A 24,772-nucleotide genomic window follows, 5' to 3' on the forward strand; every position below is an offset into this window, starting at 1 on the left:
ATTTGCCCGCCTCGAATTTGGAGATGATACGCACTGGCGCTAAATGAGGAAAATACGGCCATCATTAATTTAAGGGGAAAGAAAAAAAGCACTTGGTTCATTTTAGGGTGCTTCGTTCAGGGCTGGTATGATGCCGATTCTGATAGTGTGTAGTTTTAAGGCTTAGAAAATTAGAAAGTAGAAAATTATGTTTTATGGGTACCTGGGAACGGATTATTCTCATTTTAATGGTTTCCTATGGGAAATATTTTTTTGGGATACACACTTTTCGCCTTTGTCTGAGAACCAATTAAGTTTGTAAGCCAAGGTATCACTGTACACTATCGACCGATTTATGATATTTTTTTTAATCATAAAATGGTCATTTGGGTGTGGATTTTTTTTTCATTTTTATCCGTGTAGAAACACTGCTCTTAGAATTACTTAATACAAGTGAAAGAGTCACGGCGATAAGAGGCGGGGAAAAACAACAACAAAAATATACTTGTGACCAAGGAAGTTGCTCAACAATGGCAATGTGTGCCAAGAGGTCTGATCTTTTACTGCCACCTGGAGCCAAACGCGCCGAACTGCCTCCATCCACTGACCCACGTACGTTTTCACCCGACGTGATCCGTGGAAACGTTTTATTTGTGATGCATCGTGTCGACAAACACCGGACGTGATAAAGACGCCCGCTTTCCGGGTTGCGTTTCGCGCATGCGCGTTCTAACAAAAAAAGGCGGGGCTAGTTTGTGTACGTAAAGCACGCGCCCTCGCCTCGACCAATCGGCGTCGAGGTAAACACTTGATTACGTCATTGTTATTGTGTGTTGCTCGGAGGGCGCTTGTCTCGAGGAATATTTCGCCACATTTTAACTTTAGCCACGTCGGTCAACGTTTAAAACGAAGAAGGCGGACAAACGGTGTCATGTCGATACCACGGGATGTTTTTTCGGAGGAGAGTTTGCAAGGTATTGTGTTAAAATGGCACCTTCTGTTCGGAAATGGTTGGGGAAGCTTCACGACATGATTGGAAACATTAATTTCTATGATTTTTTTTTTTAATTAACGCGTTTAAGATGACTTCGCCAACGCTTCTTTCGTCTTTAAAAATACATTTATCATAATCATTGATTGTTTTGCGTACATTTTCTGTTTTTTTTTTTTTTACCAGGTTCGTGGGTGGAATTCCACTTCAACGGGGCACCTTCACAAAGCGCCAGTCGCCGCGGAAGCCATGAGATCGTCATGCCCGCGTCCACTCACCAGGATGACGTGGAAAACATGTTGCTGGACGCCCAACACGAATCGAGCAGGAGCACCTCTGGCGGAAGCTCGGAGTGCAACAGGTCTGTGGTGGGAAAAGGGAACCGCATGGTTGTGAAATGCACATTGTCATTGTGACCCGTTTGCTTCTGCCTTTACAACAGCCCACGCAGAGCACTGACCCCCCTGGTGTGGAAAGGCTCTCAGGGGAGCAGCTTGCAGGTATTGCATATTTTAAGATCGACTGTATCACAGTGATTTACGAACTTAATTGGTTCCCAGACAGAGTGTGTAAGACGAAAAGTGTGTATCCCAAAAATTAATTTCCCATAGGAAACCATTAAAATGAGAATAATCCGTTCCCAGGTCCCCATAAAACATAATTTTCTACTTTTTAAGCCTTAAAACTACACAAAATATACCTTATTTTATGTATAATAAATGTGCTATGGTATTATAATGGAAGACATAAACTGTACTATATAAAAAAGTCATTTTATTTACCTTTGGGATGGTCGTTGATGGCTTGATGGAATGGATAGCTCTTTGCATAAAGTGCCAACAGTGGACACTGCTTTTTTTTTCAATCTGACCATACCCACAATGTGTGTTTTTAGTCTGACGAGGACCTTCAGGAAAGAAGACAGGAAGTCGAGATGATGATGAAGAAAAACGCAGACTGGATCTGGGACTGGTCCAGTCGACCCGAGAACAATCCGCCAAAGTACGCGTTTTTTTAAACGATAATTACATTGGCTGCGGCCATAACATGTGGTACACAATTTTGATTGAAACAAAAGAGATGTAATTTAATTTTACATTTTAAGTTTAATAATAATAACAATAATGTTTTACATTCCATTTATAAGCGCCTTTCAAAACTCTCAAGCTCACTTTACAGTTACAGGATAAGTTTTTTTTCTGTGGGTGAGCAGCGGTAGCCATACGCACCAGTGTTCCCTCAACCCGGAAGTAACTCAAATAGATGGAAAGCTAGCTAGCTAATAAATAGCCAATAGATAATAATAATAATAGTAATAATAATAATAAATATCATTTATAAGCACCTTTCAAAAGTCTCAAGGTCACTTTACAGTCAGGTAGCTAGCTAGATATGTAGCTAGATAGCTAGTACTTTTAAATTCTGCTTCTTGAAGGAAATCCAAACGTGAGGAATATCTGGTGGTGCAACACAATTGATGGACAATTTGGTCAATGAGGCCAAGTGATGGTTTTCTTACGTTGGTGACCTTCGACGGGCCATGAAAGTTTGATGTTCTCCTCGCAGGGAGTTCCTGCTCAAGCACCCCAAGCGCTCGGCTGCGCTCAGCATGCGCAACAGCAGCGTCATGAAGAAGGGCGGCGTCCTCTCGCCCGACTTCCTGCAGCTCTTCCTACCCTCCTTAATCATCTCGCATATACTGGCCATCGGCGTCGGGTAAGGCTCGGTCGGTGCTGTATGGAAGCATCTCAAGGTGTTGGGTATTTGTTACAGACTTCATTTCAGCTGTGAAACTTGTATGAAAGTAAGGTTTTGAACTAGGGTTAGGGTTTCGAATCAGGGTCAGGGTTTCAGAGTAGAGTTGTGAGTTATAGGGCTATGGTTTCAAAATTGGGTTCAGGGTTTCAAAATCGGGTTCAGTTTTTAAAGTAGGGTCTTAGCTTAGGGTCAGGGTTTCAAAGTAGGGCTGCCAGTTAAGAGTGGAGTTTCAAAATCGGGTTGTTTTTAAAGTAGGGTTTCAAATTAGGGTCAGGGTTTCAAAACGTAGTTCCAAACTGATTCAGGTTTAAAAGTAGGCTTTCAGATTTGGGTTGGGGGTTGCGAGTTAATGTTGGGGTTTCAAAATCGGGTTCTTCAAGTAGGGTTTCAAATTTGGGTTAGGGTTTGAAATTGGCTTTAGGGTTTTAAAGCATAGTTCCAAAGTGGTTAGGGTTTCAAATTTGGGTCAGGGTTTCAAAGTGGGCATTCGAGTTAAGGGTAGGGTTTCAAAATCTGTTTTTTAAGTAGGGTTTCAAATTAGGGTCAGGGTTTCAAAGTGGGGTTGCAAGTTAAAGGTATGGTTTAAAAAAATCGGGTTCTGTTTTTAAAGTGGGGTTTCAAATTAGGGTCAGGGTTTCAAAGTAGGGCTGCAAGTTAAGAGTGGGGTTTCAAAATCGGGTTGTTTTTAAAGCAGAGTTTCAAATTAGGGTCACGGTTTCAAAACATAGTTCCAAACGGATTCATGTTTAAAAGTAGGGTTTCAAATTGGGGTTGGGGTTTTAAATTAGGCTCAGGGTTTCAAAACATACTTCCAAATTAGTTAAGGTTTCAAAGTAGGGTTTCAAATTAGGATTAGGGTTTGAAATTGAAGGTTTGGGATCCAAAGTAGGGCTTTTAAATCAGGGCGAGGGGTTCACAGTCGAGTTTCACATTAGGATGAGGGTTAGTGAAGGAAGGATTCCAAATTACAGTATGGCTTTCAAAGTAGGGTTTCAAATTGTACATACCATGATTTTAAGTACCTCAATAAAGTTCTGTTGTTATGGTAGGATGATTCTGGCCTTGACAGACTGTCAGAGATGTTCGATCGGACATTGTGGACGAAGGCTCGGACCCAGAAAGATTGTCTTTACTGCCGGCAGGAGACGCAGACATTCGTGACAGATGTCTAGATTCTGCAGCCCTCTGCCAAGCTATTTATTGAGAGTATATGCAAATTTAAGTGATTAGTAAAACATGGTTTTCTCGATTAGAATACCACACACCTGGTTTCAAGTCCTAAATTGCTCCGGTGATGAAGAAGTTCCTAAATTCTGTCCAAGGCCAGATCTCCTAGATGAAGATGACAGTTTAACAAGCTGTGTCTGTTGACCTCAGATTGACCCCAGGTTGTCTGTGCTTCAATTGTGTATTCCAGTCACACACGTTGACTAAGCATACAACAGCATGAAACTTTTAAATATGAAAACTTCTTATTCTGTCTAATCTCTATCACAGACATCCTCTATGTTTTACAACCTAAAAAATAGAAATTATGTGGTCTGCTGTCTTATTTTTAGGATATACATCGGGAAGCGCCTGGCCTCCCACAGCACCCTGTGAAAAGAGTTTCAATCGGACCTCGACGGGACCCCCGGAATGCTTTTCGGACTCGTCCTGTTTTTTTTGTTTTTCTTTCACTATGCTGCTTCCTCAAAATCTGCACGTTTTAGGAACTGCTCCGTTGTACTTTTGAACCACTTGATTGCATGTATTAATTACTATTGTATCATTTTGTATCCATGTACTGTGATGACTTCAAGACCTTTTTTTTTGCTGCGATATTTGTCAACAAACGAAAATGTGACGCACAAATATGGTCCGAGAAAAATCAATAAAAGTAAAAAAAAAGGCACATGGCTTTTTTTGCGGGTGATCTGAAAGGAAATTCTGCCAAAATATGAACATGATTTATTTTTTATTGGTCAAAATAATAAAACCAGTGAATATATTGCCACCGTGTGAGGAATCAATGGACAAAGACAATGCATTGTGTATTTTTATGTATTTAACGTATTTCTGAATTTTCTGAACTTCCCGTAATAAGGAATGAGATGGATTTGGGCTGTCAATACTCCTAAGATTGGGAGGTACTCTTGTGTGTATGGCTGCAATGTGTATTCGTACACATGACGCCGAAAAAAAAAAAAAATCGCAATTAGCTCATAATGCACAAGAAGTTCGAACTAGGAGGGGGTCGCAAATTGTAGCTGTCAATCATAGAAAATCGGAATTAAGGCTGTGGATTCCCTTTTGACTTGTGCCTGTGAGCTTTGCCGGCCCACAAAAAAAAAAAATGTTAAATCATTCACACACACACGCACAAAAAATATATAGGTAACATCCGACTTACGACCGAGTTCAGTTCTGATCAAATGGTCGTAAATCGAAATGGTCGTAAGTCGAAATCCATTCAAAATGTTGAATACTCAGTGGCTAAATGACACGCAAACAAAAATTGCAGAGATCGGATTCCCCTGCGCAATGATATTTCTAAGAAGTGATTTTTTTTTTAGGCGCAATATGGCGCTCGGAGAAAAAACAACAACAAAAATGGCTGCTATAAAATTAGTACCTCTGGAAATGCTCAATGGAAAGTAAAGTAAATGGAAATCATACAGGTAACATCCGACTTACGACCGAGTTCCGTTCCGACCTAACGGTCGTAAGTTGAAATCCATTCAAAATGCTGAATAGAGACTCGGTGGCTAAATGACACGCAAACTCCCCCCTCTGTGCTGCCATCACACAGTCGATTGCTGTGCGAGAGTGATGTGCTGGCTGGCCAAAATTGCGGAGATCGGATTACCTTGCGCGATTATATTTATAAGAAGTTAATTTTTTAGACGCAATACAACAAAATGGCTGCTATAAAACTAGTCCCTCTGGAAATGCTCAATGGAAAGTAAAATTGCAGTCACTCATACGCGGTATAATTGAAATCATATACAGGAAACATCCGACTTACGACCGAGTTCCGTTCCAACCTAAGGGTCGTAAGTCAAAATGGTTGTAAGTCAAAATACATTCAAAATGTTGAATAGACACGCGGTGGCTAAATGACACGCCAACGAGAGTGAGATGCTCGGCTGGCTGGCCAAAATTCTTGTACTACAGTCTGGAGGTCATGGTCGTAAGTACGGGTGGTCGTAAGTCGAGTTAGTCACACTTTTGTCATTTTTTTTAGTTTCTTTTTATTATGTGGATGACAAGGTGTACTTGAGTAGATACAGTCAGTGAAATCAAGTCACTGTATTGATGGGTGGAAGGAGAAAGTAAGTACGAGGAAAAGGGGGACAGAAAAAGCGAGGGAGGGGATTGGGTGGTAGAGGGGGTTCCGCTCCCCTGTTTCACGGCCACTTCCACCAGCAGATACGCGGCCGACGGGAGGGAAGGAATGTTACAGTTTGACTCACCAACCGTTAATCCGCTCTTTGGTACTCGGAAACCTTTCAGGTGGCGGTGGTATGACGTCACTTGTGAAGTGGGATGGGGAGCGATGAGGGGGGGGCGGGGCTTCCGAGCTTTTAAAACGGTGAAATGAAGTTTAAAATTGTCAACACAAAAAAAAAATTGACGTTCAAAGACGTTGACCTCCCGTCAATGTGATCCAGATTGGGGCTTTCTGGGTCACCCACCGGTGGGGAGGCGGTACGGGGCCGGGGAGCTGTGATGATTGATTGCCCTGATGCCAAAAGGCAAAAAAAGTTTAGTTTCAAAATAAAACAGACCAATGGGTCGGCCTCCCCCAAAAAAACTAGACACGTGCTTTCGAAAAATTCTTCAGCGGGAGGACGACGTGGCCATTTTGTTTTTCTTCTTGATCCTTTACAGACAGACACTTGGTAGGTTGAACTACAAGATGGACGCCCGATGCCCGTCCCATCTCCTCTAGTTGATCTTGTCCTGGAAAATGTACAAATTGTTGGTGGCGGCCACGGCAATCACGTTCTCTTTGGGGTGCCAGGCCGTATGCAGGATCTTCTTGTTGAAGTCCAGGCTGTCCACGCTGATCTCGTCCTTCTTCCGTTTGCCGCCAGTGGACACTTTACGGGGCTTTAGCGTCGCTCGCGGTTTGCTGCTTTCCCGCGACGCTTCCAGCGTGATGTCCCGCCGGGTATTTCGGTCGAACATTCGGAAGAAATTGTTGTACGACCCCGTCATGATGGCACTGGGAGAGAGGGAGGCCATTGAATACTAATAATAATAATAATACATTCAATTTATAAGCACCTTTCAAAACTCTCAGGGACACTTTACAAGAAAAATGTTTTTCTGCGGGTGAGCAGAGATTTGCTAACTGAAGCACATGAGTAAATTTTCACAAATAAAGAAAATTAACGTGAAATTAGATCATTTTATAGTCTCCGGCGGTGGTTAGGGAAGAAAAAAAAGAAAAGTACAGACCTGTCACTGCCGTTCCAGCAGCACTCAAACTTGTCAAAGATGCAGTCGTTTTCATACAGGGAGCAGAGTTTGCTGCGAAGGTACTCGTGGACCTCAAGGGAAAACAAAAGCAGACAGAAAATTTGAATCAATATGCGGATAAAAATCGACAGTAAATAATAATAATACATGTCATTTGTAAGCGCCTTTCAAAACTCTCAAGGTCACTTGGATCAGTTTTTCTCTGGGTGAGCAGCGCCAGTGTTCACTCAACCCGGAAGTAACTCAGATAGAATCCTGGCTCGCTAATAGACAGCTAAGTAACTCAGATAGAAAGCTGGCTAGCTAATAGACAGCAAATAGATAGCTAAGTAACTCGGATAGAAAGATAGCTAGCTAACAGACAGCTAATAGATAGCTAAGTAACTCGGATAGAAAGATAGCTAGCTAATAGATAGCCAGCTCGGCCTCCACTCAACCCGGAAGTAACTAAGATAGAAAGCTGGCTAGCTAATAGACAGCTAATAGCTAGCTAAGTAACTCGGATAGAAAGATAGCTAGCTAATAGATAGCTAACAGATAGCCAGCTCAGCCTTCACTCAACCCGGAAGTAACTCAGAAAGCTAGCTAGATAACAGACAGCTAATAGATAGCAAAGTAACTCGGATAGAAAGATAGCTAGCTAAGAGATAGCTAACAGATAGCTAGCGAGGCCTTCACTCAACCCGGAAGTAACTCAGATAGAAAGTAGTTGCGAGACCTGTTGTGGCTCAATATGACTTCACATATAAGGCGCACTACCGTAAAATGTGTAAGGTCATTTTTAGAAGAAAATCAAGGCATTTGATTGCGCCTTATACACCGGAAAGTACGCTTATCCTTTTTCGGAGGGGAGTGGAGGTATCTGTAAACATACCTGATACGTCTCCACAGGCCGGTTCTCCATGTTGAGGTCCCAAACTTTGACAGAGAGGTAGTCACGTGTCATCATGTAGCGCCCGCTATGACTGAATTTGACGTCGGAAATGGACGAGATGATCTCGGAGAAGAAGGAGCGGCTGCTGGGATCCTCGGGCTCCTCGAAGACTACAATGGAGGATGGAAATTAGAAAAAAATAAGAATAATACAGTGATACCTTGGCTTACGAGCTTAATTGGTTCCCAGATAGAGTGTGTAAGGCAAAAAGTCTGTATCCCAAAAATTTATTTCCCATAGGAAACCATTAAAATGAGAATAATCCGTTCCCCAAAAAACATAATTTTCTACTTTTTAATTTTCTAAGCCTTAACACTACACAAAATATACCTTATTTTATGTATAATAAATGTGCTATGGTATTATAATTAAAGAAATAAACTGTACTTTATAATAAAGTTGTTTTATTTACCTTTGTGATGGTCGTTGATGGCTTGATGGAATGGAGTGGCCGCTTTCATCAGCATTAAACACTTGATGAGGAACGTAGCCTTCTTCTTTCACTATCTTGAGGAATGATCCTTTGTAGGTGCTTTCTCTGCCATAATTTTACCTAGTTCCTCACCAATTGTGTTCCGTTAAGCTGGGTTGATAGCTTTTTGCATCAAGTGTACAGATGGATTGTGTGGGTTATTTGTGGAGCCTGATTGATGGGAATTTTAACCTTGCAGTCTACACTCTGGTCTTTGAACTATCACTTCACTATCAACAAGCCGGCTGCCATTTTCTTGTCAGGAGAACGGACTCGTTCGCGAACGACACATCACTCATTGTGGCAGCTCCGTGTGTATCCCGAAAAATAGTTTGTATGCCAAGGTAAAATTTTCATAAATTTAATTAACGTTCGTACACCGAAAAGTTCGTAAGACAAGGCGTTCGTAAACCGAGGTATCACTGTAATAATAAAAGGAAAGATGGCGTGATGATGGCTACTTACACTTGGAATGGCGGTCGCAGAGCGCCGCGGCTCGCATGTCACATAGCCGGATGGTGCCTTTGCTACTGCTGTACACAAATACATTGCATTGGTGGGGGTGGCACTCGGCTGCCGTGATGACTTCCGTCAGCTCCTCCATATTCGCCGGTTTGATGTCTACAATATCTGGGAGGGGGTGCGGGAGGTTAAAGGTGACAACAACAGAGCAGTACCGGAAGCGGCATAATAGAAAACAAAAACAAAACAGAAAAACATTTTTTGTGTTGTCTCTTTTTCTTCCAATTGGTGTCAAACTAAGCACTCAATGGGTTAAGATCTGATCTGTCACATTATTTTGTGGAGCCGGGATAAGCAAATAATAATAATAATACTACTAATAATAACAATAAATTTTTTTTCAAATCTTGTCCATCACCTTCCATGATTCTTGCTGTTGTTAAAGTGCAATATAAATCAATATGCATTGTATTGTATTGTACAAATCTACCAAAATGTCAGTTTCAAACCTAAGAAATTAAAATTTTGCATGTTATGGAATTAATTTTTATCATTAACATGCAGTTTTTTAACACTACCTACTCTCACTGCTTTTCAGTAATTTTTGTATATGTTCTAAATTGATGACAAAAATGCTTATTAACTCATTCACTGCCAGACATGTGCAAAAATGTGTCCACTCATGTGCCAGGGTTATAGTCATTGTCACTCGAATTCCACTACGCACAGAATATTGAGTTTTAGGACTACATAAACATTCAAAGCAGTGTGAGAAATCTTAGATTGTTTTCTTTCATTAAAAAAGTTAATTCCTAAACTTTATGGGTCTGGAGTTATCGCAGCTTGAAATGGGGGCGGGTGTCCAAAATACGATGCAATACATACATATTGGTCTATATAGTGCTTAGCTATTAGCAAGCTATCTATGTGCTGTCTAACTGACTGGCTGGCTAGCTAGCTATTTGCTGTCTATTAGCTGTCTGACTGATTAGCTGGTTATCTAGCTGGCTATCCGCTATCTGTCTGGCTAGCTGTCTAGATATTAACTATCTATTAGCTAGCTAGCTTGCGGGTTGGGTGAACGCTGGCGCATGTGGCTGTCGCTGCTCACCCACAGAAAAACGGATCCTGTGACTGTAAAGTGACCTTGAGAGTTTTGAAAGGTGCTTAGAAATGAAAAGTATTATTATTATTTAACAACAGTTGAAGCTGGAACAAAGCGCTAATGTGGAAACAAAGGGAAATGCTGCCCCTTGTGTGAAAAAAAAAAACATTGCCAGAGGTCTGACCGGCACCTTATCGGCACCCAAGCATGAAAAAAAAAATCCACACAAATTCGGAAATGGCGCTCCACGTCATATTTTCAACTCCCAAATACAGTAAAGTCTCGTTATATCGATATTCAAGGGAGTCCGAAAAAATATCGATATAACCGGGACTATCGATATATCCGACCCTGTTTGCATGTAATTTTCTCCGTGCGTGCATAGAAATAGTATCGATATAACCGGGACTATCGATATATCCGACCCCGTTTGCATGTAATTTTCTCCGTGAGTGCATAGAAATAGTATCGATATAACCGGGACTATCGATATATCCGATATCGATATAACGAGACTTTACTGTAAATAAATAGGAGTCCAGTCCCCCCCGATTCAGCATCGTAGATTTCTACATCCCCGAGTGCCGACTAAAGAATCTCCACAGGCATAGCAAAAGGATACTAAAACTTCTGTCCGTGATTTCCAAGTGCCATAAATTTATTCTTAGGTCATCTGCAGAGAGGTACGTTTCATGGTCGCTATTTACAGAAATGGAATTAATGTGATAGGTGTGAGCGTTTGCAAAGATCCTCCGCGGGCTTGCTTCTACCATGAGATCCATCGGCATTAGCACCGGTACCTGCAAGGCACACGTTAAAAACGGCTCAGTCCCAAAAATAAAATACAGTGATACCTTGGCTTACGAACTTAATTTAAGGTGAAAAAATGTGTACCTCAAAAATTAATTTCCCATAGGAAACCATTAAAATGAGAATAATCTGTTCCCAGGTCCCTATAAAACAAATTTCTACTTTCTAAGCCTTAAAACTACACATAATATACCTTATTTTGTGTATAATAAATGTGCTTGTGTTGATGAGGAACGTAGCCTTCTTTCACCATCTTGAGGAATGATCTCTTGTAGGTGCTTTCTCTGCGATAATTTTACCTAGTTCCTCATCAATCGCGTTGTGTTTAGCTGGGTTGATAGCTTTTTGCAACAAGAGTACAGATGACTTGTGCGGGTTATTTGTGGAGCCTGATTGATGGGAATTTTAACCTTGCAGTCTACACTTTGCCTTTGAACTATCAAAGTTGAAACGAGTCCAAATTTCACTGTTTTCTATCCATTTCGTCACTCTCTCTCTCTGTCGTCTGCCTGTCTCTTTAATGTTTAAACCACCTCCCCTCACTGCTGCGTTCTTGACCAATCACGTGGCTTCAATGGAAGACTGGGGGCGGTGAATAGAGGACCAAAACAAGCCGGCTGCCATTTTCTTTTAGGAGAACGGGCTCGTTCGCGAACACACATCACTCGCTCATTGTGGCAGCTCCGTGTGTATCCCGAAAAATAGTTTGTATGCCAAGGTAAAATCTTCATGAGTTCGTAAACCGAAAAGTTCGTAAGCCAAGGGGTTCGGAGACCGAGGTATCACTGTAAAATAAAATACGAGATAGCAAGATGTGGCGAGTTCAAGTGGACATACCCGTAAAGACGTGATTCTAAAGGGGTCTATAAGTCGGCCGTCTTCATATTTCAGGTTGTAGCCTTCCGCTCGCTTATCTCGTTCGCTTATTTTCCACAATTTAATAGTTTTATCTGATCAAAAAAGAGAAGTCGATTGAGAGATTGCGTCGGTTCGGCGTCGCAGGAAAAAGCCATCTCTTACTTACCGTTTGTTGAAAGTAGAAAGTGAGCAGCATTCTGTTGTGGCAGCCATCGGATTTTATTGATTTTTTCCTCAATTTCTAAACTTTTCAAATAGTCAAATTCGGGCTCGTGACTTTGAAAAGTGCTATAAACGTTGTACTCGCCACGCAGGTGCGGACGATTTTTAGACTGTGAAGCAAAAGAGAGGAAACAATTTAATAATTGTCAGAAGCTAGCTTTCTATCTATTTACTTCCGGGTTGAGTGAACGCTGGCTCGGTGTATTAGCTAACTAACGATCGAGTTAGCTGGCTTTTAGCTATCTAAGTGGCTAGCTAGCTATCTATCTCTGTTGTCTATCCATTGGCTAACTATTAGCTGGCTAGCTAGCTAGCTTTCTATCCATTTACTTCCGGGTTCAGTGAACGCTGGCTGAGTGTATTAGCTAACTAACTATCTAGCAAGCTGGCTATTAGCAATCTATCTGTTGTCTATCCATTAGCTATCTATTAGCTGGCTAGCTAGCTTTCTATCTATTTACTTCCGGGTGACCCTGCGGATTAAACACCAGTGCGCCAAATATGTGAAGTCATATTGAGCTACAACAGGTCTCGCAACTACTTTCTATCTGAGTTACTTCCGGGTTGAGTAAAGGCCTCGCTAGCTATCTGTTAGCTATCTATTAGCTAGCTATCTTTCTATCAGAGTTACTTAGCTATCTATTAGTTGTCTATTAGCTTGCCAGCTTTCTATCTGAGTTACTTCCGGGTTGAGTGAAGCTATCTGTTAGCTATCTATTAGCTAGCTATTCGCTAGCTATCTTTCTATCCGAGTTACTTAGCTATCTATTAGCTGTCTATTAGCTTGCCAACTTTCTATCTGAGTTACTTCCGGGTTGAGTGAAGGCCGAGCTAGCTATCTGTTAGCAATCTGTTAGCTAGCTATCTTTTTATCCGAGTTACTTAGCTATCGATTAGCTGTCTATTAGCTTGCCAGCTTTCTATCTGAGTTACTTCCGGGTTGAGTGAACGCTGTCGCATGTGGCTGCCGCTGCTCACCCACAGTAAAACTCATCCTGTGACTGTAAAGTGTCCTTCAGAGTTTTGAAAGGTGCTTAGAAATCAAATGTATTATTATAAATACGTAACACCCCCTGTCCCAATCTATTCAAGAGGATGAGGAATGTTAAATACCTCCTGCTCGTGTTGAAATATCACAACTCTGCCGCCCTTGTCTCCCGTGGCGAGCAGCTCTCCGGAATAGTTGAATTCAACCGTGGAGATTATGTCGGCTAAAAATAGAAACAACAAGCTGTGGTGATGTGTAAAAATATCTGCATTCAGTTTACAGCTGCAGGCTGGAAAATATCTCTCACAGATCATCGCAAAATTAGCTTCTGTCAAACAAACAAAAAAAAAACATTTTGTATGTGCGCGTTGGTAAAGGGCAATGTGACATTTTTGTGACTTGAAAATGTGATGAAAATCTCTTTTGTGTTAAAGGACAACCGACGCCTCCGGACAAGTTGTGTCCATAATTTGTAAAATCACTTCAAATGACTTCTACTAAGCGTATTTTACAAAGATTCCACCGCATATAGCTATAATGGACGTTTTAAGACTCGCGCTGAATATTCTGGAAGCCTTGTTTTTGAGTTGGTGACGATTCCAGACGTGACGTCACGTCTGGAACTCCCCTGACCGAGAAAGCGACACCCAATGCATTTTGGGTACTTTGTTTGGTCTGAAAACTTCGTGTTGATGGCGAAATTAAAAGGAAAACACGTAAATAACGCAATGGTGAATCGTTGCGTGTTGCACCAAAACGACTATTTGATACGAGTTGACACAAATTCCCAGCAGACAAATCAGACCATTTCCAACAGAGCTTGGGCGCCATCTTGTGCATTTTCTGGGACGCTACACATCAGTCCAGATGCCTCAAAATGACACGGAAGGACTTCTTTAATCGATTGCAAACATTTATGCTTTTCTCAGCAGAACTATTTGAATCATATTCATAACTGGATGAGTAACAAGAAAGCATCTTCTCCGAATCTGAAGCCATTGTTTTGATTCTGGAGCAAGGCAGTTTGTGAAGGAGTATCCTAGCGTGACGTCACGAACAAGGGGGCGGGACTTTCTGAATCGTCCCAGTACCGAGCTCATTTTGTGGCAGTTTTGGGACACTTTAAGTCATCTTTATTGGTGTTTTGCATTTGACAAAAAATATCAGCCTGCGTGTTTTGGGTATTTTAGATGCGATAAAACATTTTTCTGATGTCAGTTAGGAAACAAAAACGGTGTCGGTTGTCCTTTAAGGTCAAACATGTCCGACAGAGCAAATGACAGATGACAACGACAACCATCGAAGCATGTAGTGTAAACAAGGATAGATCCTTGTACACAAGCGGAGTACAAGGACAAAAGGTGTGCCTTTTTTTTCACAGCATGCCGAGTGACCGTTGCACACTCATTTTCTCATCACCAAAACAACATTTTGAAGCACCACCTACACCGTACAACATGATTTTTTTTTTTTACGGAACCGCAAACAACACTGCAGTAATAAGGAATTTATAACTGGATGACCATTTTGTGTTTGGGAGCCTTTTACTGAGCGAGTTGCTTGTTCTGTAGCCACAAAGGGACATAAGTCTTCTTGTGCCGGTCCCAAGCCCGGATAAATACAGAGGGTTGTGTCAGGAAGGGCATCCGGCGTAAAAGCTGGGCCAAAACAAACATGCGTATCATACCTCTGAAGATGGAGGTTACTGATTCGCTGTGGCGACCCCTTGAAGGGAAAAGCCGAAAGGAAAAGAAGATTTTATTCATTGTATTCTATTTGTGATTGTATTTTATTTATTATTGTACTTATGCTTGTCTGTGACTGTAAAGTGTCCTTGGTAGACTTGAAAGGTGCTTAAAATGAAATGTATTATTATGATTATTATTATTATGATTATTATTATTAATTGATGGAATGGAATCTTCAAATGTTGCCATTTTTCTTTTCTTTTGCTTCTATTTTTATAGTCGGTGTAACGATGAGTATATTTTCTGTCAAAGTCTGATTAATTCCCATCACGGGATCAATAAAGTATCTGTCAATCAATCAACGACACAAGCATTCCAAGTTAAAGGGAGCTGAAAGTGCATTTTCAGCTCTTCCAGAAATTCCAAATTAAGGACAACATAGCTTAAAATGTAATGTATTATTATTATTATTATCATCGCTAACTTTTTTGTGAATCAAGCACATTTACTTTCTTCAGCTCTTATTTGTAATAAATTACGACATTATTAGCCTTAAACGTGTTAAGCAGTTTTTTTCTTTATATCCAGATGTAAATAACATACTTTGTTAACTATTAGACGTGCATTATATTTAATTCTGTGAATGAATGAAATACAACGTGATGTCACCCACCAATTTATGGGCGCAGCGCGATGACGTCACACACCCAGGCGCTCCCCCTTTAATAGCCTAGCCGCCATGTAGCATTCGGCTAGCTAGCCGCGCGCACAGTAGCGCCACCGTTTCAACATAAACGGCACGTTCGACACACAAATACACAAACACGCTCCATCCAAGTACCGTAGCCGAGGGCGGCGGTGTCTAAGTAAGCTGTGGCAAACACACAAGAGCGGCTTGCTCTCCCTTCTCCACCATCTCCGTTCTAGTCGAGCGTGCTAGCGAAGCTAACGTTAGCTACATACCTTCCGCAACATCTTCATCTATGGCTCCTTTCACTTGAGAGAAACACCACTGAAAATCATTTCCTCCTGCAACCCCTGAAATGTAGAAAAAGAGAGAATGGTGTCACTTTTGTCGTGACAGCGCGATACCTTTCGACGTGAAATGACTTGACAGTGTCACAGTTTTGACAACTAGCACGCTAGTTAGCCTAGCCAGCTAACTTGCAGTCACACCGGGCCATCTCTCTCTTCTCTCTCACATACACACACGCTCTCACGCATATCTATATATATTTATACACACGCGTACACAAACACACGAGCTAAACAACGCGGTGAATCATTTTGCTTCCCTTCTTCCCCTTAAAGTCGCTCACCCGCCATTGCTTCATTTAGCAGCGCTTTTTGTTGTACACGGCGCGTCCGATGCACAAAACGACGCGCGCGGCTGGCTCGGAGTTAACGGTGAACATCCACGATGACTGCAAAACGCCGGGGCTTCAGGATCTGTCAAGACCACACAAATTATCCGTGATTTTTTTTCTTCTTCTTCCTCCTCTCCCCCCTTTCCAAAATGGCGCATGGGACATGGAGCGGTGACGTCATGCACGCATGCCACCCTCGCGCCCGCGCATCCTGCTTCAGCATCACCAATTGAAGTTCGCTTGTTTGGAATACATTTAGATAAAAAAAAAAATATCGTAAACCTGATGTTATACGATACAGCGGCGTTTGTCTCAAGTTTATCCTCAGTACGAGTGCATCTGAACGAAAATGATTTGATTAAATTGTATTTGTTTGTCTGATTTATGACTGATTTTCACTGTTCCCGTAATGATGAAAAAAATCAATCGTACAACGTCAATGATAATTATGAGCGCTAAATGTACAATTGTCGAATTACTATATCAAAATTTGTAGTAACCTTGAAAATGAACTTCTGTGTCAATTTAATTTCTCGTTTGCATTGAACAAGCGACATGAAATGAATAAATATTATGACACCTGCAAGCGTACCGGATTTCACGGGTGAATGAGCACCACCTTGTGGGCAAAAGACGAACATGCAGAATGCGTCCACCGTGATGCTGGACATCCAGCAGCAATTCATTTGAATAATAATAATAATAATAATAATAATAATAATAATAATAATAATAATAATAACTAGTGCAGCGTGTTCGACCGGAAACAAATTCCCTGTGTGTTCTACATACCTGGCAATAAAGATGATTCTGATTCTGATAATAATACATAATAATATTCTGATAATAATAATACATTTCATTTTAAGCACCTTTCAAAGCTCTCACTCTCCAGAACACTTTGACACCTTTCTTTTTGAGCTACGGGAGTCAAATCACATATTTTATTATCAAGCTAAAATGGATAGAGAAAGGGCATTTGAACATCGGACAATAACATTTATTTTTTTTACATTTTGTTGAATAAAAGCTGTTCTTTATAAAATTGAATGGAAGTCACTTGCTGCAAAATTTACTGTGGCTCAAACAAAATATATGCATGTCTTATTATTAACATTACAACAAACTAAATTGATCAACAACATCAGTGCAGGAACACCTTTGTAAAATAATCATGACCATTCTGTCATAGTAGAACAGTAAAATGTTTCGTGTTAGAAATAGGTTTGAAAAATATAGTATTAAGTACATATGGGTATAAAGACTTAATTAATAATAATATTTCGTCAACTGTTTTTAAAGAGCACTATAAAAAAATCAACAGATGCACATAAAAATGCATTAACAATATTGAATGCAATATTAATATTAATAATAATATAATAATAATAATAATAATTTTCTGGATTAGTAATCAACTTGCGTGTTTTTGATTTATGAATTGTATTTTCGAAGCTAATACGTACTGTGTAAATAAAATAGTCACGTTGCAAACGTTCGCCTTTCACGGTCAATGAGCACCCCCTACAGGGGAAATGACGGCAATGCAGAAAGACTTGATATGACGTCACGACAACGCAACAAATTATAATGGGAAAAGAGTTATCAAGATGTAATCAAAATGAATCAATTGAGAGGGGCGAAAAGGTAAAATATCACATATTAGAAACATTTGAAAGTGGTTTCACAATAATTATTCACCCGTTTCTCAAGTAGGGCTTCGAGTCCAGCTACTTTTCTTCACTGAACGGCATATGCCTGTACGCTAACAATTAGCATCGATGCGGCAAATGGTGCATCAATACGTCAGCAGACATGATAACAATACTCACAGGTCCATATTCGTTTTCCCATTATGTCAACTTTATCTGTAGAGCAATTGTGAAGTGCTATCCCTGGAGTAAAAGTCAGACATAAAAAATACAGTTAAATTAATCAACAAATGACACACAAACAGTAAAAAAACAGAGAGAGAGGGATAGATAGATAGATAGATAGATAGATAGATAGATAGATAGATAGATAGATAGATAGATAGATAGATAGATAGATAGAAGCTAGCTAGTTAGAAGCTAGCTATCTAGCTGGCTAGTTATTTAGCTATCTAGCTGGCTAGTTATTTAGCTATATAGCTATACAGCTATATAGCATGTACGATTGAACCACACACAAAACAATGAGGGGTGTTTTCGAATGTCTTTGTCCACAACAGAAGACTAGGCAACCTTGACTGACCGCACATTTTTTTTTTTTTTTTGGGGGGGGCCTTAATGAGCGCTCTATCCTTGTTGCCGATTGTCGATTGGATTTTTTTTTTGGTCCTTCTCCCTTTTCCTCCAAATTTCAGCGCGCATCGCGAGCGCCGGCGCGCATGCTCGCTTGCTATACGGCTACAGCTTGATCAGGTATAAGGAGAGGTGTTGACTTTATTCCGAGCCTCCAGTAAGACCACTGACTCTGATAGTTCCCTATCCCGCCGGGAATTCATTATAAGACAGCTAGAGGCTGCTTGTGGACCGCTCCCCGCGCTCGGCCGTATGTTAACGTGTCGCTGTGGCGCTGGGCGAACGTGGTGCAGCTGCTTTCTCTGGCTGTGGGCAACCTGGAGAGATTGATTGGGTGAGCCTTCTGTTTCATCCAGGATCAGGGCCACATTCAGCAGACACGACGCCTCCGGAGAAGACGCCATTTTCCGAGGAAAATATGGCTCATTACCAGCGCTGGCAAAATGAAGGTGTATTGACTTTTCTTTTCTTCACACCCCTTGTCTTTTTGAAAGCACACAACACACCTATTGTTTGTTTAAGCTGTCTCAAAAAACATTTTTTAGACATTCGCATCATGTATTTATTGTGTATTCAGTCTTCAAAATCAAACATAGCACAAGTCGACTATTTTTAAAATACAGTGATACCTCGGTTTACGAACGCCTTGTCTTACAAACTTTTCGGTTTACGAACGTTACATTTATGAAAATATTACCTTGGCGTACAAACTATTTTTCGGGATACACACGGAGCGCCACAATGCGTGATGTGCCGTTGGAGACCGAGCCCGTTCTCCTAACAAGAAAATGGCAGCCGACTGTTTTTGTCCTCTATTCCCCGCCCCCAGTCTTCGGTTAAAGCCACGTGATTGGTCAAGAACGCAGCAGTGAGGGGAGGTGGTTTAAACATTAAAGAGATATGCAGACGACAGAGAGAGAGTGAGAAAATGGTTAGAAAATGGTGACATTTGGAATTGTTTCAACTTTGATAGTTCAAAAGCAGAGTGTAGACTGCAAGGTTAAAATTCCCATCAATCAAGCTCCACAAATAACCCACAAAAGCAATCTGTACACTTGATGAAAAAAGCTATCAACCCAGCTAAATAGAACACAATTGATGAGGAACTAGATAAAATTATCACAGAAAAAGCCCCTACAAGGGATCATTCCTCAATATGGTGAAAGAAGAAGGCTATGTTCCTCATCAAGTGTTTAATGCTAATGAAACGGCCACTCCATTCCAGCAAGCCATCAACGACCATCACAAAGGTAAATAAAATGACTTTATTATACAGTACAGTTTATTTCTCTAATTATAATACCCCCTCACCCCTATAGTAAATTCGGTTAAAATATCATTTTACTTTTTATGTTATGTACTTTTTCCTCTCATTAACCACGCACACATGCACACAAACACCCACAGTGAGTAAAAAGTGTGTATCCAAGTGAAATGAAAATACACAGCAAAAAATCATTTTGGGTGAATTTGTGAGGACCTTTCTGAAACTTTAACAGATGCATATGTAGACCATCTAGAAGCCTTTAGAATGAAAAACTTGTGAGGACCGGCCAAAAGATCCTCACTTGTCAAAAATGTCCTCACTGCATATGGTATAAAATGTTAGTGGTCCTCACAAGACTAGTCATACAAACACATTCCTGTTTCAAAGGCTTTGTGAGGTCCAGATACCACCAGGAGTGAGGACCACCGTTGCTCATAAGTTTAGAGAAGAACTTGTGTTACATTTGAACACTAAATGTCACCCCGTTTCCAACTTCAACTTCTTTAAAAACAAAGAAATAAAAAGTGGACTTGAAACTGAAATAACAGCAGGAGTGAGGTTTCTGAATGGGTGCATTCAAAGTCCTCACCCCTGTAGTGAATTCGGTTAAAATATCGTTTTACTTTTTGTGGTATGAACTTTGTCGTCTCATTAACACACACACACACACACACACACACACACACACACACACACACACACACACACACACACACACACACTGAGTAAAAAGCGAGTATATCCAAGTGAAATGAAAATACACAGCAAAAAATCATTTTGGGTGAATTTGTGAGGACCTTTCTGAAACTTTAACAGATGCATGTGTAGACCATCTAGAAGCCTTTAGAATGAAAAACTTGTGAGGACCGGCCAAAAATGTCCTGACTACGTATGGTATAAAATGTTTGTGGTCCTCACAAGACCAGTCATACAAACACACTCACACGAACACACAGAAAGCCCTTCCCCCATGTTTGGTCCATCAGACAGTTTTGAAAACTAACCATTGCTGCGCTTAGGGGCATGAAGCTGTGTCCAGGCACACAAACACACGTACCGAAGCAGCAAAAGACAAACATAATTAATTATTCAATACTCTTGTTTTTTTTTTTTTTTTTACCCAGATCATTTTGGCTACATTGTCTCTATAGCATCCGTCCTCCTTGGACAAGCTGGAAGCCAGGAGGGCCTGGCAGATGAGCCAGCTTGAGGTCCTTGATATGATTTGCATACGTAGACCACCGAAGGTCAGACGTGGAGGACGCGCCTCTGATTTCACCCTTCATGTAAGCTTTTTTTTCCTTTTTTTATGGACATGCTTTTTTTTTTACTCACACCGCAAACAAGGACAAACCCAGATGTGTTTTTTTGTTGTTGTCTGTTTTCCACAACATAACCACACGTTTCCATGCAAAAAAGTGTGAACAAAAGTCAATCTGTCATCACGTTAAGATGAAAAAAACAGTAGATTTACTCAAAATTGTTTTTTTTTTCTGCTGCCATTTGCAAAAAAAAAAATCAACTAATAATTGACAGCAACAGATTGATGCCACAACATGGCGGCAAATCACTGCTTTTCTATCGAGCGTAGCTACACAAATTAATAAAATATGCAAACGTGAATAATACGAATAATAAATCAGCTGAACAAAGTAGCTGGTGTCAATAAAGTTCCTCTTATACTTCAACTTAGTACACACACAATATATATATATATACATAAAAAGGCTTTTTAGCAAATGATTGAACAGTAAATTCACAAGTAGTGACTGGACAATAAGTGGAGAACACAATTTTGAAGGCTAACCGAGTGCTAATGCTAACCGATAGCTAGCTGTTGACTGACTAGCTTATTGTTACTTGTTTTAAAGTGTGGTATGTTTTCATAGAAGGTATTACATTTTACAAAGCTGTTGATTTTGTTATTTTACAATCCAATACATATAATATTAATAATAATAATACATTTCATTCATAAGCGCCTTTAAAAACTTTCAAGGTCACTTTAATGGCGCCACTCAACCCGGAATAACTCAAATAGATAGAGAGCTAGCTAGCTAGCTAACTGATAGATAGCTAATTGATTGATAGCTAGCTAGCTAATAAATAACTAGCTAGATAGCCAGATGGGTAGCTAGATAGCCAGCAGATACCCAGTTAGATAGCGAATAGATAGCAAATATTATAATATATAATATAATATATTGATTTATATAGCGCTTTAACAACAGCTGAAGCTGTAACAAAGCGCCGAACAAGGACAACTATTATACACAGGAAATAAAGCAGTCAAAAAATAATTGAAATATGTATTTATCTAATTTTTGAAAATGTTTTTTTTTACCTAGTGTATACAAGTTGTCAGTTTTTTTTTGTGGTTGGGGGTTCAATTACGTCACATGAGCAAACCTGTTTGTTCAACTAGCAAATCACATCCGGAGTTATCCGTATACATTAAAACAATGACGTATTTTATCGACACGTTTCATTGATATTATGAGATGAATATTAAATTTGACGTAAACGTATCAAAAGGTGAATGCGGGTCGTGTCCACGAAGATCCCGGTATCAAACGCACAGCCTACCAACTGCTTTATTTTATTTTTGCATTAAGTTTTGAATACAGTACGATACTTTGACCACTAGATGGCAGTATGTCACTGATTATTTGTCAACAGTGATTTTTTTTTTGTTTCCTTTTTTAAAATGACAATGAAGGCCACCAACGACTTTTAAACATTACGACATTGCATCGGTGATTACACTCGATTCAACATTTAATTTAATTTGTTTTTTTTCACGGCGCAGCAATATTAAGCGTCTACTCGGGTTGACTTATTTTTTTTTTTTGGGGGGGGACGACGACTGGTTTATTTGGACGTCACATCAAATATATCGTGAAGATAACGAAAAAGAAGAGAAGGTGGAAGAAAAAAAAAATCAATGAATCACAGTGAGAAGAAATATTAGACGCTGATCCTTTACAGAAAGCATGTCCTTGTAAAACGATCACATTGTAAATAAGATGGGTTAAATTGCACTTGTAGCTCGCTTTTCCAACAGTCGGTCTATTCTCTCGGGGTGACGGTGGGGGGGTCGAAGTGAGTACTGCACACTCTTCCTTCTAATAACGCTGGCAGACAATAAGAAACCCGGCTCATAATGTACCCCCCCTACTCTGTACAGAACACGTATTGTGGGGGGGTATGATCTGGGAGGAGGTTCGGGGGTGGCTTAGCAGCTAATAAAGTGGCAAGTCGTCAAATCCATGTGAGAAGAGCGAGGCGCCACAGGGACCTTTCATAACACTTGTATACGCAGGTTCAAGCGCAGTGTAAAGGTTACACGTCGGCATTGTACGCGCGAGCGCACCTGATGGTTCGCCGTAAGCCTCGCCTCATTTCCAAGGCCGACTTTTCTCATTTGAACGAGAGCCATTGAATAATTCCGAGGCCCCATGAATGTTTCACACGCGATATACAAAATTGACCGCGTTCGAATGAATCGGCCTTTGTTGGATTTCCCCGTTAAAGGACAACCGACACCGTTTTTTTTGTTTCCTAACTGACACCAGAAAAACGTTTTATAGCATCTAAAATACCCAAAACACGTAGGCCGATATTTTTAGTCAAATAAAAAACACCAATAAGAATGACTTAAAGGACAACCGACGTGTCCATAATTTGTAAAAGGGCTTCAAATGACTTCGACTGAGCGTATTTTAATAAGATTCTACCGCATATATCTATATTTTACGTTTTAAGACTCACTTTGAATATTCAGGAAGTCTTGTTTTTGAGTTGGTGACGAGTCCGTACGTGACGTCATGAAAGAACCGCCCCCTGACCGAAAAAAGACGCATTGTAGCCACCACATCAATGTGTTTTGCTGTACATGTTTGGTCTGAGAACCGCGTTGCACCCAAAAGCCGCCGGAAGAGGGCATCCAAGCTCCATATAAGGAATTTATCAGCCTGTGGAAGCGGAGGTGGCCACTGGAGGTCGCCATTGTGTGCCTCTTTTTTTTGGGGGTGAGAGATTTGCCCCCAATGTTGCCTCAAAATGGCACATATAATTCTTTACTTGATTGCAAACATGTATGCTTTCCTCTTCCGAACTATTTGAATCATATTCATAACTGGATGAGTAACAAGAAAGCATATTCTCCGAATCTGAAGCCATTGTTTGGATTCTCCAGCAATGCACGACGTCTTGGCGTGACGTCACGAACTGGGGGCGGGACTTTCTGAAAATGCCCAATTCGCAGCTCAATCTTTATTGGTGTTTTGCATTTGAATAAAAATATCATCCTGCGTGTTTTGGGTATTTTAGATGCTATAAAACGGTTTTCTGATGTCAGTTAGTAAACAAAAAAGTGATGTCGGTTGTCCTTTAAAGTCGTTTTTATGCAATCGATGAAAGAATTTATTCCGCGCCATTTTGAGGCAACATTGGGGAGAAATGTATCACCAAAAAAGAGGCAGAAAATGGCGACCAAGCACCGTGTGAGGAATTAATCAGCCCGTTTCCACAGGCTGATAAATTCCTTACATGGAGCTTGGTCGCCCTCTTCTGGCTCTTTTTTGGTGCAACACAACGTTTTCAGACCAAACAAGTACAGCAAAATGCATTGACGTGACGGAAGGACCACTACAATGTGTCCTTTTTTCGGTCAGGGGCGTTTCTTCAGTGACGTCACGTACGGACTCGTCACCAACTCAAAAACAAGACTTGCTGAATATTCAGCGCGAGTCTTAAAAGGTAAAATATCGCTACATGCGGTGGAATCTTTGTAAAATACGCTCAGTAGAAGTCATTTGAAGTGAATTTACAAATTATGAACACAACTTGTCCGGAGACGCGGGAGCTTTTCACTTTCTAATGTGGAATCGGGGGCCGTCCGGGCCTTTAACCAAAACAAAATGTCGCTAATTAGCCCGCACCGCCCGGTTCCGTACTGTCCTTCACGGGAGCGCAAGACGTTCTCCCGCGGCATTTTCAACCCACTTTGTTCGCCGGGGTCTTTGATCCACACGATTCCAGTTAACGTTACACCCAAATGCGTTGCAAGTTGAAACTTTGGCTATTGTCACCGGGCGGAACTTTATACCCGTGGCTC

At 40.7% G+C, this 24,772-nt stretch overlaps 2 protein-coding genes across 4 annotated transcripts in view; one reads left to right on the forward strand and one right to left on the reverse strand.

The window, feature by feature from the left end:
- Nucleotides 1-792: 792 nt before the first annotated feature.
- bnip4 (BCL2 interacting protein 4) lies at nt 793-4,721 on the forward strand. Its single transcript, XM_089011695.1, has 6 exons — nt 793-953; nt 1,157-1,331; nt 1,413-1,470; nt 1,866-1,972; nt 2,537-2,686; nt 4,288-4,721. The coding sequence occupies exons 1-6, from the start codon at nt 911-913 to the stop codon at nt 4,328-4,330; spliced, it is 576 nt and encodes a 191-aa protein (XP_088867821.1). The 5' UTR covers nt 793-910; the 3' UTR covers nt 4,331-4,721.
- A 22-nt stretch (nt 4,722-4,743) lies between these two features.
- Nucleotides 4,744-24,772, reverse strand: part of LOC148889691 (serine/threonine-protein phosphatase 2A 55 kDa regulatory subunit B delta isoform) — a 30,660-nt gene continuing 10,631 nt past the window's right edge. Inside the window, exons 1-11 of one of the 3 annotated variants that reach the window (XM_089011693.1) lie at nt 17,934-17,998; nt 16,054-16,183; nt 15,698-15,772; nt 13,172-13,269; nt 12,003-12,168; nt 11,816-11,928; nt 10,791-10,968; nt 9,067-9,231; nt 8,070-8,239; nt 7,175-7,266; nt 4,744-6,938 (exon numbers count right to left, since the gene is read on the reverse strand). In XM_089011693.1, coding sequence (XP_088867819.1) covers nt 6,659-6,938; nt 7,175-7,266; nt 8,070-8,239; nt 9,067-9,231; nt 10,791-10,968; nt 11,816-11,928; nt 12,003-12,168; nt 13,172-13,269; nt 15,698-15,772; nt 16,054-16,060 — 1,344 coding nt within the window. In that variant the 5' untranslated portion in view covers nt 16,061-16,183; nt 17,934-17,998 and the 3' untranslated portion in view covers nt 4,744-6,658. Of the gene's footprint in view, nt 6,939-7,174; nt 7,267-8,069; nt 8,240-9,066; nt 9,232-10,790; nt 10,969-11,815; nt 11,929-12,002; nt 12,169-13,171; nt 13,270-15,697; nt 15,773-16,053; nt 16,276-17,933; nt 17,999-24,772 lie in introns of those variants that run through there. The other 2 variants (XM_089011694.1, XM_089011692.1) reach the window with 2 other exon arrangements.

This window comes from Hippocampus bargibanti, linkage group LG13, assembly GCF_051943395.1.
Source record: "Hippocampus bargibanti isolate YZ-2025 linkage group LG13, ASM5194339v1, whole genome shotgun sequence".
NCBI lineage: Eukaryota > Metazoa > Chordata > Actinopteri > Syngnathiformes > Syngnathidae > Hippocampus > Hippocampus bargibanti.

Coding starts and splice junctions, on each gene's coding strand:
- bnip4 (XM_089011695.1), top strand. CDS start 911: ATGTCGATACCACGGGATGTTTTTTCGGAGGAGAGTTTGCAAG. Junction 954..1,156: donor TTCGGAGGAGAGTTTGCAAG/GTATTGTGTTAA, acceptor TTTTTTTACCAG/GTTCGTGGGTGGAATTCCAC. Junction 2,687..4,287: donor ATACTGGCCATCGGCGTCGG/GTAAGGCTCGGT, acceptor TCTTATTTTTAG/GATATACATCGGGAAGCGCC.